This window comes from Hyperolius riggenbachi, chromosome 12 (assembly GCF_040937935.1).
Source record: "Hyperolius riggenbachi isolate aHypRig1 chromosome 12, aHypRig1.pri, whole genome shotgun sequence".
Taxonomy (NCBI): domain Eukaryota; kingdom Metazoa; phylum Chordata; class Amphibia; order Anura; family Hyperoliidae; genus Hyperolius; species Hyperolius riggenbachi.
In genome coordinates, this window is record NC_090657.1 from 9,792,635 (window position 1) to 9,807,413 (window position 14,779).

General features: G+C 45.7%; 1 protein-coding gene across 1 annotated transcript in view; it reads right to left on the bottom strand.

The window, feature by feature from the left end:
• The window catches only part of EVPL (envoplakin), a 140,909-nt gene that overhangs the window by 6,432 nt on the left and 119,698 nt on the right, over nucleotides 1–14,779 (bottom strand). Inside the window, exons 18-21 of the mRNA XM_068263073.1 lie at nucleotides 12,008–12,158; nucleotides 8,911–8,994; nucleotides 6,025–6,135; nucleotides 3,749–3,844 (exon numbers count right to left, since the gene is read on the bottom strand). Of these exons, the coding sequence (XP_068119174.1) occupies nucleotides 3,749–3,844; nucleotides 6,025–6,135; nucleotides 8,911–8,994; nucleotides 12,008–12,158 (442 nt within the window). The remainder of the gene's footprint in view (nucleotides 1–3,748; nucleotides 3,845–6,024; nucleotides 6,136–8,910; nucleotides 8,995–12,007; nucleotides 12,159–14,779) is intronic.

Genomic DNA, 14,779 nt, shown 5'->3' on the forward strand with positions numbered 1-14,779 from the left:
GGGAGGATAAATGTATACAGTACACGGGGGGGGGGGGGGTCTGGGGAGGATCTGAAAGTGTGGGGGTGATCAGGAGGGCAGTTTAGGACCTAATCAAAAAAATAACGTTGACAGATAGTGACAGGGAGTGATTGATGGGTGATTGGGTGCAAACAGGGCTCTGATGGGTGGGCAGGGGGGGGGGGGGGTCTGAGGGGTGCTGTGGGCGATTAGAGGGAAGGGGGGGCAGATCAGTGTGCTTGGGTGCTTACCTGGGGGGCTGCAGCCTGCCCTGGTGGTCCCTCGATCACTGGGACCACCAGGGCAGGAGGCAGCCTGTATAATACGCTTTGTATACATTACAAAGCGTATTATACGCTTGCTGTGCGGCGATCGAGCACCTAATAACCCGCCGGCGCTTCCGAACGGCCGGCGGGTTACTGCGCCAGGTGGGCGGAGCCTGTCGCCGGCAGCAGATCGTCGCATAACCACGCCCCCCGCCGCTGCCTATGGCCGTATTGCGGTCGTTTGGGCCCATCCCTTGCCGCCGCCCATCGGCTTAAGGCGGTCGGCAAGTGGTTAAAGAGGGATTCAACTCTGACATAACATTCAGTAAAAATATGTTGTCCTATGTTTTATTACCCATGCAGTTATATTTGCTTGTGTGCATAAAGTAGCAATGTCCATTTACAAATTACTAGTTCCTAAAGAACAGTTTGTATGCACTGAAAGCTGCCATTGTAATGTATTGCATAGCTGCTGTATTTATATATTACAATGTATCCAGTGAGGATGTGTCTTCTCCTGTGTACACTTTCGGCTTGTATTCAGCTGAGGCACTGCTAGCAGTGTTTATATTATCTTGTTTGTTTTCTTATCTACTATTGTGATAACTTCCTAAAGTTCGGCAACAGCGCTACGTTTCACACTGGGGAAGAAAGTGCTGTGTCTAACTAAATGTTATTCTGCTACCAGTGCTTTTTCTGGAAGTACCTGTAAAGGATCTTTTAGAGCAAAGAAAAAATGCTGACTTTTATACCAATGTAAGGCTGCTGTAACATGTACATACTTCACCACTAGGTAATACCTAATTCAGTATGTAATTGTGAGATATATCTCTCGAGCAAGCCCAGTACAATAACACTCTATTTAAAGTGAACCAGAGATGAAGCACCCTCATGTATTTTACCATATATATCAGTGGGAACATTAGAGAAAACACCTACCCTGCTCTCCGTTTCATCCTTCACTGCTCAGCCTGCTTGTTATCAGCCCTGATAAAATCCCCAACTGAGCATTCAGTCAGGCTTTGCTCAGGAATGATTATAGCCGAGTCTGTCTTCTCTGATGTTTTTTCAAGCCCAAGCCTGCCACCTTCTGACTCTACTTTCCTGTTTTGTATACTCACAGCGAGCTGTGAGGAGATGGGAGGAGCTGCTAATGTGAGTGTATAGTGAAACAGTTTTCTTTTATCTATATTTGTTAGTCCTAAGAGGTTTCTAGAAATGAGATTATATTTTGCACACAGCCCACTAAATAATATGCGTTTCTGATGAACTGTGTTTTGCATGGAGTTTTAGTAAAAAAAAATGTCCACAAAAAACAGCACTCCAGAGCGGCAAAAATACCAGGTACAGGTAGTCCTCGGTTAACGAACGAGATCGGAACTGTCGGCTCGTTCTTAACCTGAATCTGTCCTTAAGTCGGGACAGCCCCTTTTGCCCCCATTTTAATGCAGAGTAAGCGCAGCGGAAGGTAGATAGAGGACATCTCACCTGATCCTCGGAGGTAGGAGGTCCCATCGTGCTGCCTGGAAGCTGCGCAGCCCGTCCTCTCGCTCCGTCCACTGTCCTCCCGGCGGCTTCTCATGTGTCGCATAATGACGCAATCAGGAGAAGCCCCCTAGCGAGAAGCCTTCCTATTTGCGTCATTATGCGACGCATGTGAAGCCGCCGGGAGGAAAGTGGACGGAGCGAGAGGAAGGGCCGCGCAGCTTCCGGGCAGCACGATGGGACCTTCTTCCGCCGTGGAACAGGTGAGAGGTATCTACCTTCCGCCAACTCTGCATTAAAACCAGCAGCAGAACAGGTACAAACAACAAACAAACAAACACAGAACATTTATATCGCGCTTTTCTCCTGGCGGACTCAAAGCGCCAGAGCTGCAGCCACTAGGACGCGCTCTATAGGCAGTAGCAGTGTTGGGGGGTCTTGCCCAAGGTCTCCTACTAAATAGGTACTGGCTTACATCGCCGGGGTAGTCCCCGGCGATGCCCCGGCGATGTGACGTCATCGAGGCAGTTCGGCGGGCGTTCGTATCGGCGGGTCGTTCGTAAACCGGGAACTACCTGTATAGTATTTATTTTGTAAAATCTATCGGGGGGATATGTTTGTTTTGTGCCAAAGCGTTCATCTCTTTCAAAAAAAAATCTTTACTGAGACCAGATGGCAGTCAGATCAAAATAAAAATTGTGAGAGACAGAGGCGGCACACAACGGATGCTTGTATTGTGTCTGTTCCACAATATACTGTAAGCATCCGTATGCAGCCAGTGGTGTGCCTCCTCTGTCTGGCACCGGCATATCCCCAAGACTGTCGTTCTGGGGGCTGTTACCGTGGAGTTTTGCATATCTATATACAGTCAGATAAAAATCCCTGGTTCAGCTTCGCCGGGATGTGACGCCGCACATGAAACGGTGCAGTGTAATGCAGGGTAATGTATTCTCCCTGCATTACACTGCATGTCTAAAGGGCTCAACGGGGAGAAGGGCGGACTTTGGCTGGGCTGTGAATTGGGACCATCCACAGTTTTGCATACCGAGCATTTAGAATTTTAAATAAAGTTGAGTATGCCTACAGGGTGTCCTGATGTCAGAATGGGCAGCCCCGCATGCGCAGTAGGTGCCTGCGTCCCATTAAATTGTGCAGCCACGTAAAACGTCATAAATATCTCCGCTTCCGCACCACGTACACCCCCGAAATTTTCAGGGGAGGGAGGGGACCCCCAGATCTAGCTCTGTGCCGAATTGCAGCCTCTGAGCCAAGCTGTTTCCCGAGACTGACTGCAGCAAACCTATCTCGGGAACCAGCGGGGCTCGGGGGCTGCAATTCGACACAGAGCTATATCTGGGGGTCCCCTCCCTCCCATTAAAATTTCGGGAGCATACGTGGTGCGAAAGCGGAGATATTTCAGATAAATAATGTCTAACTTCCCACTGAGCATGCGTGATACTCAGTGAGGAAGGCTGCTTCCGGGTTGCCCATTCTGACATTACACCGACTTCTGTTAGTAGCACAAGAGCTCAGAGGCGCTTCTCTGATTGGTCCTATCCATTAAGGGGTGGGGCAATGGACGGAAGCTGGACATTGGGACACCTGATGAGTATAATAAAGTTTATTTAAAAAAAAAAAAAAAAGAAACGCTATAGTTTACTGCGCAGCGCTTCGAACTGTAGCAAAATGCAATCGCTCTAGGAATCGGTGCACACAGCACTGGCACGATTTAAAACCGCTCAGCGATTCCTAGAGGGTTCCAGCCCTAACATTTATATAAAATGTACTTTGCATCAAAAATCTATACCTTAGAAAAGCTGTTTGCAGTGCTGACAATGCAAGGACATCAGAGATGGCAGCTGACCACATCAGTATGCAAACAATATTTTAGTTTTTTTCAATATTTCACCAAACCTTTGACTGTTTCTCTATATTTACCGAGTGATTACACCTCATATCTGCTTGACATGATGCATGAAAATGTGAAGGCAAGTTACCTTGTTGTCCATAACCTTTTTGGCAAATTGCATTTGGTTCAACTGTTGTTTGCTCTCCACTGCTGCTTCCGTGTAACGTGTCACCAAATCCTTTTGCTGTAAGAAAAAAAAAAGAAGCAATCAGATAGTGTTCTGAATGGTCAATGAATGGAATGCAAGGCACAACTTTATTGTAAAGCGAAGGTTTGAATTTATGTCAAGATCTCTCACCCTTTGTCAGGGTCGTTTTAAACCAAAGGCATTCAGGCCGTTAACTGGAGTGCCTTTGGTTCTGGGGGGGACGCCATGTCCCTGGGTTAGGGCCCGCCCCCAAACAAAGCCCCACTGCTAAATTAAAGTGGATCTGAGATAAACTTTTACTCATTGCATAATTGTGTTCCTTTCATATAGTTTATAGGGCATTCCTCAAGCCAAATACTTTTTTTGTTTTGTTTTACTACTCTAATTCCCTATAAACTAAACAAGCCTCGCCCACAGCTCCTTTTGTGCCTTGGCACTGTAGCAAGGGCTTATGGGAGCTCAGTCTGGGCAGGAGGAGGAGGAGCCAGAGATTTCAGAGGCAGAGGGGAGGAGGAGAGGGGACTGAATTTACACACAGGCAAGCTGATAGAGCTGATATCATCTCCAGCCCTCAGCCTGTGACAATGTGACAAACAGAACATGGCTGCCCTCATTGTATCACAGGAAGAAATAATCATATACTGTTAAAGCTGTTTGCAGCTAGATTTGCTGTGTAAACTATCTATCCTTTAGATAAGACATATAGACAAATTACTTGTTATAGTTAGTTTTTCATCTCGGATGATACCACAAAACTCCTGAAAAGGTGCTGAAGAGTAGCTGAGCGGCATTGGAGAAAAAGTACACTAGGAAGAACTTTATGTCCTATAAAAACGCTCTTCATGACTTTAGGAACGCACTCTCATCTGCAGAGCAGTCCCATTTCTCTGCCCTCATATACTCTCAGTCCATGCGATTTTTTTTTTTGTACTTTTAACTTTCTTCTCTCATCTCCATCTCTATCTCCCTGTCTATCAGATGAAGAATTTGTATCATATTTCATTGACCTCTCCCTGCAGCCCTCGAGCCTTGTCTGCACTCCTCTACTGAACTGTTCTCTAACTGCCTTCACTCCACTCACTGCAGTATAACTTTTCTCTCTAATCTCCAAATTCCATCTCACTACTGTACCCGTGTTATGGATCCTATTACCTCCCACCTCATTTCACAGTTCTCCTTAATCATTCATCCCTGCTCTAACATTTCTCTTTAACCTATCCTCCCCCCCCCCCCCCCCCCCCGTAAAGTGATACTCTATAATGGATGTTATCCATCCACAAAAGCTGACCACCTGTCAAAGGTCAGCTTCTGTCGTGTTTGTGAATCAGGAGGTGGGAGGTAATGTCATTGGGGGAACAGTTCTAATCCAAACCCACTCTACTTAATGAACAACTGAAGTGAGAGGTGTAGGGAGGCTGACATTTATTTCCTTTTAAACAATACCAGTTGCATGGCAGTCCTGATGATCTCTTTGCTGCAATAGTGTCTGAATCACACACCTGAAACAAACATGCAGCTGATCTTGTCAGACACATCTGATCTGCATGCTCGTTCAGGGACTATTGCTAAAAGTTTCTCCCAATTCAAGATTATCCCTGAAAGTATTAGAGGCAGAGAATCAGCAGGACAGACGGGCAATCTAAATTGTTTAAAAGAAAATAAATATGACACCCTCCATATCCCTCTCACTTCAGTTGTCCTTTAAGCAACAACAACACCGAAAAAAGTTTGCAGACTCTCAGTAAGGGCTAGTGCACGCCGGAGCGGTTCTGGAGCATTTTTTTTAAAAACGTTTGCAGGGGGAAAGCCGCTTGGCTAATGAAAGTGAATGGCTGGTGCACACCAGAGCGGCTCGTTTTTTCCACAAATGCAAACTCGGGGGCTGCAGCATTTTTTCGATTTCCGAGGCGTTTCTGCCTCAATGTAAAGTATAGGAAAGTGGAAAACCGCTCTGAAAGGCGGCCAGATCAAAGATGTTTTCCAGACGTTTTGGTTACAGAAGCTGCTCAGTAACAACTTTACTGTAACAATATATGAAATCTGCTACACAAAAACGCTCCAAAAAACGCCAGGCATGTTTAGAAAACCGCTCTATCATGCCTAGAATCTCTGAAATCTGCTTCAGAAACCTCTAGCGTTTTGCAGATCTGCTAGAGGTTTTTGGTGTGCGCTGGGCCTTTAAGTATTTCTTTTTGGTTGGGTCCATTTTCACCCACCTGGTTGTCGATGTTTTCCTTTAGGGTGGGGACTTTTGGCTTCTTGGGAGCAGAAGAGACAATGGAGCTATCCAGAGTGGTGCAATACTTGTCAGCTTGGGCCTCATAGTCCTTTAAGAAAAACCGTGTTTATAGTATATCACCAAAACAATATCTGTAGCACAAACATAATAAACTCAGATTCTGCATACATTACACTGACATATGCCAATTCCTAAAATATGCCAACATATGACCAGTAGTTTGCAAATTACGTATATATCTTTATAGTGTATTTAGTTAAAAAAAAAATAGTATTTAATGAATTTTGTTTTAAATTACAGCAGTTTACAAATTGTACCTTCAAGTACACTTTGGTGTAAGAAAACATTTCCTAAATGCTTAAAGGAATACTTAAGTCAAAAATAAAAAATGATTTTTACTTACCTGGGGCATCCCTCAGCCCCCTGAAGCTGGATGGTGCCCTCGCAGCCTGGCTCCGATCCTCCTGTCCCCGCCGGCGGCTACTTCCGGGTTTGGCGACAGCCGTCGACAGGCTGGGAACGCGAGTGATTCTCCGCGTTCCCAGCAGCTAGATCACCCTCTATGCTGCTATAGCGTATAACATATACAAATAACATATACGCTATAGCAGCATAGAGGGTGATATAACGGCTGGGAACGCGGAGAATCACTCGCGTTCCCAGCCTGTCGCCGAACCCGGAAGTAGCTGCCGGCGGGGACAGGAGGATCGAAGTGAGGCTGCGAGGGCACCATACAGCTTCAGGGGGCTGAGGAATGCCCCAGGTGAGTAAAAATCCTTTTTTATTTTTGACTTAAGTATCCCTTTAAGGGCTCTTTCACACTACAGCCCTTTTTTAAGGGTTTCAACGCAAAGTCGAAACTTTGCGTTGACCAAGGTCCGTAGACTTTCATTTTACCTTTCACGCCCGATGCTGCGTTTCGATGCGTTGCGGTACGACGCACGCGGGAGCATTTTTTAACGTCGGGAATCGGCGTTTCCCCGTTGGGTTGGTTAATTAATTACTACCGCCGTAGCTCAGCTTCGCACCGCAGATTCCTGACGACGCGCCGCAGGCTATCAACGCGTGCAGGAGAACGGCTCCTGCACGCGTTGTTTAATGTGAAAGAGGTCTTACCCAGTTACTCATGTAACAAAGCACACCTCTGCGTCGTACCGCAACGCAGCGTCGGGTGTGAAAGGTAAAATGGACTTTCATTTTACCTTGGTCAACGCAAAGTTTCGACTTTGCGTTGAAATGCTTAAAAAGGGCTGTAGTGTGAAAGAGCCCTGGGAGGGAGGAGGAGGAGTGGGGGTTGGGTAATTCAGTTTAAAAGTTGTGATTGCTAGAGAGGTCTACATAGAATTTTTAATATTGGCTACACTTGAAATCTGGTTTCAAGTGTAGCCAATAAATGTTGACAATTCTTACTTTGTGTAAGATGAAGGTACTGATAAGCAAACAGTTCAAGATTTATTCCAGCTTCTACAACTACAACAACAACAAATAACGTTTGTAATTCACTTTTCTCCTGTAAGACTAAAAGCGCGTAAGCATGGCTCCGACCAATAATTGGTTGATTGGTAAATTGTGGTACAGAGGAAGAACTCTGTAAGTCTGGAAATGCCGGGCTAAACAGGTGGCTTTTCAGCCTGGATTTGAATAACTCCAGGGAAGGGGCTGTCTTTACTGGGTATGGTAGGGAGTTCCAAAGGGTAGGGGCAGCATGACACAAAGCTCTGGCTCCAAAGGTTTTGAGGTGCACTCTGGGAGTATACAATGACGTTTATCAGTGTATCATGGCGTTAAATCAGATTTAGGCCCTGAACCCACTAGCAGCTCTTTTCTAAGCACTAGTGATTTGAAAAGTTCTTGCTAATGTAATGCTATGGGTGATTCTTAGAAAACCCCTTCCATTAAATGGAATCACAGGCCTAGCATTATATTAGCAAGTGCTTTTCAAATCAGAAGCACTCAGAAAAGAGCTGCTAGTGGGTTCCAGGTGTAAGGGTTAGTTCACCGAAGGGTGCTGCAAGTCAATGGGGCCTTTTACACTTACCACGTCACGTTGTGCTGGAAGCAATCCCAAACGCACAGCCTGCAGCCTGCAGCGCGTTACCGTAAGCACCGCACTTAACGCACAATGCTTGGGGTAGTGGAAGTCAATGGGCAACACAGTATGAACGACGGAGTCTGGTGTGTCGTAGCACGCATGCACAAACCAATGGGAATCCCGGTGATATACTTCCTCTCTAGCAGGAAGTACATCACTGAGTGGGAGGCAGCGTTAGGCATATGACACTGCTGGTCTTGCAGTGGGATGCGGCACACATTGTAATATATTCATGAGAGTTCTGATGCGGTGGCTGCATCCGCGGGAGGGATTCTTTTAAATTAAATGAGGTTTTTTTTATGTTAGCTAGCACTAGGCTAGCTAACTATGCTACCCAAGTCCCCCGGGACCTCTCGGCAACCCCCCCCCCCCCCGATCGCCGCCGGCAACACTCACCCGTCGCTATGCCAACGATCGGACATGACGTCATGAGGTCATTGACGCAGTTCCGATCCTCCCCATAGTGAAGCCGGGTGCTGATTGGGAGGCTGCGCATCGCGGGATCCATGGGGGGTATGTATACCGGAGGTGATCGTGGGCGATCGAAGGGGACCGGAGCGACTTGGGCAGCATAGTTAGCTAGCAAAGTGCTAGCTTAACAAAATGTAACACATTTTATTTTAAAAAATCCTCCCGGGGTGATGCGATCCCCTGCGGCGGCTAGCCTTACCGCCAGGGAGGTTAAACTCATTTAGTTTTATTTTGTACATAGGAGTAAGTTGACTCATTTGCAAAAAAAAAAAAAAGAGAGAGAGAACGGCCTTAACTTACATTGAGAGAATTGTTCAGATCCCTGGAAAGTTTCACTATATTGTTCTTCTCCGGTTCCTTCCTCTGGATCTCGTCGACGAGCCTCTGAAATTACATAAGATTATGATTCATATCTCTTATACTTCTGTAAAAATGGTACTATTGAGACTAAAAATTTCAGTAAGAGGAAAAGGGTAAGGCTGGTTTAATACTGGCAACGGGCATTGGGGGAGGGCTGCAGTGTGATGATGGCATTGCACTGCAACGCAAAAAAATAGCCTTTGGGGGTTACCATGGCAATGCACGGCAATGTCCCTTCGGACTGCAAGCCGAGCAGAAAGGGAAGCACTCACTTCCTGTGACCGAGAATCGAATTGCGCTGAAGTGTATTGAAAAAATACGCTTCTGCGCACACGTGCCTCAAATTTTTTAAAAAAGCTGCATTGCCATAGACTTACATGAGGTCTGGTTTGCCGCACGTTGCTGCGCATATTGCCTGGCAATGCGCTGTTTCTTTTGCGGCGAATCGGGCACTTTCGGCTCATCACACCACGCAGGCATGAAATGTCCCGTAGACTTTCATTGGCATAGCGCTACCATGCAACAAAACAGGATAACACACTGCGCCAGTGTGAAAGGGGCTCCAAGGTGGCCATACACTTATCCATGTTTGACTTCGATATCTGGCAGATTTGATCACACTGATTGAATCTGCTAGAAATCAATACTGCAACCGATGCTAGATTGAATCGAATCAGCTAATTGGAAGATTTGGCTAGATCTCCCATGGTTCCTCGGTCATGAGACGAACACTAGAGGTCATACACTAGAGGCCTCTAGTGGTCATGTAAGGTACTTTTGAAGGTGATTCTCCTGTTTCGACTTTTAGTGTTTATCAGGCCAGGCACACTGGGACAGGTGGAGGAGCGCCGGGTAGAGAAGAGATAACACGTACAGGCAAAAAAGTGAGTGTAAGCTCTGCTGCCTTCACTATGCACAGCCTGGGGGGGGGGGGGGGGAATATAGACCTGAGGGGCCCAGCAGTGTGCAGCTCTACCGATGTTCAATAGATTTCATGCTCTGTGCCTAGTGTGTGGAAAGATTCGATCAGTTTTGATCTGAGAGGGATTTATCTGATGATTGAATCTGGTGGCCATCTATTAGTGTATGACCATCTTAAAGTTAACCCTGCTCTCTGTTTCATTCTTCACTGCTCAGTCTGCTTGTTATAAGCCCTGATAAAATCCCTGACTGAGCATGCAGTATGTCTTTGCTCAGGAATCATTATAGCTGAGTCATTATAGCAGAGCCAGAAGGGGGCAGGCTTGGGCTTGAAGACATCAGAGAGGACAGACTCCGCTATAATGATTCCTGAGCAAAGCCAGACTGAATGCTCAGTGGGGGATTTTATCAAGGCTGATAACAAGCAGACTGAGCAGTGAAGGATGAAACAGAGAGCAGGGTAGGTGTTTTCTCTAATGTTCCCACTGATATATATGGTAAAATACATGAGGGTGCTTCGTCTCTGGTCCACTTTAAGTATACTTATAATGTTAAAATGCCAGATCAATCCCAAATCTGTGATCAAATCTGATCAAAGAGGGATCTATTGGCTGCCTACACTGCAAACAGATGTTGAATCGCCGTCCCCTGCATACATTACCTGATCCGGCTGGCGCGAGTCCCCCGGTCTCCACTGTCTCTACTCCGCTCTGGGCTCCAGCTTCACTATACTTCCTGTCGGGGGAAGTTTTAACAGTAGAGGGCGCTCTGCTGTTTAAATCAATATATATAGGATTAGCGCTCTACAGTTCAGTCTTTGTTGCTAGCAGAGTGATATCAAACTTGTCATTGTGCTTGGTTGGAAGGGGTCCAGTACTGAAGACAGTAAGAAGAGGAAAGGGTGGTGGACGTCTTTCACACGTGGAAGCACAGCGTGGCTCTCGGTTACTGGTGAGAGAAGTGCAACACCAAAAGGGCAGCGCAGGTGGACCTCAGTGCTCCCACCACCAGGGGAATCACCTGCAGCTGCCACAGAATCTCTCAGACTTCTCTCACCAGTGACAGAGAGCCACACTGTGCTTGGCCATCCTTCCACCACCCTTTCCTCTTCAGTGCTGGACCCCATCCAACCAAGCACAATGCAATCACATGCAGCTGGAAGCGTTACGAGATTGGATTGGACCACAAGTGCCCAGCTGATACTGCCTGTGTGGCTGAGGGGTGGCCTTATACTCCTGAAGTGCTGATGGGCCCAGTGAGTCTTTTCACATAGGGGGGTGTGTGAATACTCCCCAGCCCATATTGGTGTGACAAGTTGGATATCACTCTGCTAGCAACAAAGACTGAACTGTAGAGCGCTAATCCTATATATATTGACTTATCTATGCAATAACACTGGTAGTAAGGAATCGCTCCATTTTTTATTTAAAGTGTTAGCTCAGTCTGTGCTTTACTATCTATTGGACATTGTATTACATGGTCTGTGAGCGCTTGTTCTTTTTATCTATGCTTTACTGTTTAAACTGCCCCTGGCAGGAAGTAAGTGAAGCCAGCCGGAGCCCAGCGCGGAGAAGGGACAGCGGGGACACACGCCGGCAGAACAGGTAATGTATTGCCGCTAACGTCGGTCGCTGGACATTCGAATGCCGCTATCGACGCACTCCCGACCCTCCGGCGATCGAGCAAAATTCTCAGCGCAGACAGATCGACGGGGTCGATCGTTTTCAGGCGGAAATCGGTCAAACGGTCAGTGTTTGCGCATCGATTTCACAGCAGATTTGATCACAGTGATCGAATCTGCTGTCTATCAGCGGTAAATCGGGCAAGTGTATGGGCACCTTAAGGCTCTGTTCCCACCTGCAGCCGGACCACGTGCAGCCAGCGGGAGCGGACAGTCTAGTGTCTGCTCCGGTGGTCCAGCTGGAGACCAGGGCGGCTGCGCTCCCCTCATAGGCTATATGAACACTGTTACAGCCAGCAATAGTGATCATTCTAAGCAGGGACCACACTTCCATTGTGCCAATTGTCTACATAGCTAATATAGACAATGACGTTCACTTAAAATATATAATTTTCATGCCATGCAGTGATATTAATCATTTTAGGTCTAGATTACCTTTTGGCTTTGCAGCTTGTAGTTGACCTGACTTGGGCCATCTGATGCTGTGATCTGATTGCGTGGAAGGCCTTTCAGCCAGGAGTCCAGATTGTCACTCGATGACTTAAACTGCTGATATGGTAAGTTGAGGTCTCTGAGCATCTTTTCTCTACAAAGAAGGCCATGAAACGGCGTTATCCCAGAAAGCACACCTGTAGTCATTTGACTAATATAGGGCTGGATTTTTTTTATTAAAGCTCTTAGGACTGTAGAATATGAGCACCCATAAGTGGTCCTGAAAACATGGCGAAGATGATGGTGCCACTGCCCACTAATGATAACATTTTGATTGTACAAGCTTACCATTTCTATGTAATATAAGGTACTGCCTAAAGTATCCATTCAAAGTACATTTACACAGTTTACCCTTCTGCTGCATAGGTTAGGTAAGATTGTACAATCAAGGTTGTCCATCTCTTTACACCTTACTGCAAACCATTTTTAGCTTGAGGGTTATCTCAAAAGTAACAGCTATTTTATTTCAATCAATTGTGATTTCTCTACAAAATCATCTCTTTTATTTAAAGAGAATCTGTACTGTCCAATTTGTACAATAGAAAAACGTACCAATCGACTCACTGTGATCTCCTGGATCCCTCTTTCCCTTTTCCGCCACTCCCCGCCGCGATCCTGACTTTTAATCGCTAGTTTTAGGCAGTGTTTACAAGCAAAAAACATGGCCGCTAACCAGGAAGTGATGTTTGTGTGTGTGTGTATATATATATATATATATATATATATATATATATATATATATATATATATATATACCGTATGTTCCGGCGTATAAGACGACTGGGCGTATAAGACGACACCCCAACTTTTCCAGTTAAAATATAAAGTTTGGGATATACTCGCCGTATAAGACTACCCCTCTTCCAACGCACAACAAATTAAAATCAAAATAAACAAATCATGTACTGGTGCTATGTATGAACAGATACTGGTGCTGTACTGTATGTGTTACCCGGTATATAACAGTATATAGTCAATTGACTTGTTGTATTGGTCAGCTCTCCTTAAGTAGACTGGTCAGCTCTCCTTGTCTACCTGTTTATCAGAGCGGTATGGAAGAAGAGATTGCGCTCCCTCAGCAGGGAGATCTGAGAGGCGGTAACAGGATAGGGCATATCACCCGGCATCAATGACACCCGGCGTATAAGACAACCCACTACTTTTATACGCAGGAATATACAGTATATAAATATAATCAGGTTGCAGTATACTACAAGTTTTTATTACATAGTGAATTATCTGCACTCCTGCTTTCTCAGCAGGTGACAGGCAGCAGCTCCCTGCCCCCTCTGCACAACACAGACAAGCTGAAAGTGAGCAGAGACCTGTCTGTGACTAATAAACAAAGCACAAACACAGAGCCTGCAGGGGGCGTGGAGGGGGGCGTGCATAACTTTTCCCTATCACAGCAGAGGCAGTGCATTCCTCTCTGGGTCGACAAAGCTTGACAAAGAAAAGAAGATTAGATATATTACAGAGACCGTGCAACTAGTAAGGGCTGCAGTAATCCAGATCACATTACACCTATGAGTTGGAGGGATCGGGGATGGGGAGAATCCACTGCTTCCCGTGTCCTCCTGGAGACCCTCCTGTGAAGCATAACTGTGCACAAGCATGGCCGTGCTGCACCTGCATGAGTACTGCCGCTCCTGTGCAGTGCCACAGAGCTGCACAAGGATGAGTGGCTCCAGCTTACAGCACAGATGTGGCTGTACTCCCGCAGGCACAGCACGGCTGCACTTCTGCATGAAGAGGAGCACGGCCACGTAACATGTCCAACAAGCTCTTGTCGGATTCTGTTCTGGGGGTCCGTGCACGGCAACGGTGGGGGCCAGGAGGACATTAGAAGCCTCTGGAGGACACAGAGGCTTTGCTCTTCTTGGGTAAGTATGTTTTCTGTGTTTTTGTTTTTTGCCTCGGCTACACTTTAAAGTGGTCTGAAACTCCGACATAACATTCAATAAAACTGTGTTTTCCTACTTTTTATTACTCATACAATTATCATATTTGCTTTTGTGCATAAGTAAAATTGTCTGTTTACAAATTACAAGTTTCCAAAGTGTAGTTTATCTTGCCCTAAAAGCGGTCATTGCATTTTATTCAAACTGCTTTTTATTATATATTAACATCTTCTAATGAGCTATTCTAAACTGTGTGTGTGTCTGAAGCACAGATAGCTCCTTTTTACTTGTTAGACTGTGTTTACACACATTGTAACAACATTGGAATGTAAACAAAGATACTGTTATCTCCAGTTTGGATGCAGATTTGAAGCTGAATAGCAGGACAAAGTGCTTTGTTTAACCATATCACTAATGTTCTGCTAAAAAAATAATTCTGGTATAGTAGCTTTCAAGCTGTGTGGAATCTTTTAGAGCAAAGTAGAAATGCTGGCTTTCAGACCACTTTAAAGCCAATTGAGCACCTGTAACTGAAACTGAATTAAATTAACCTCCCCATAAGACAGGGTTGTTTGAAAAAGTGTTCCTGAACAGGAGATATCAAAGATCAAGTGATACATCTTGCGATTTTGTACGATTGACCATTTGATTGATGATTTTATTGAATCTAGAGAATCAAGTGTGCTCAAACTATGAAAAATAACCGATATCATGTTGAATCGACCATCTTTGTAGATCGAGCAGGATGGAAGATATCGGTCGATTGTACAGGAATCAGCTAGTGTCCACATGATTTGGATTGACAAAGAATAGA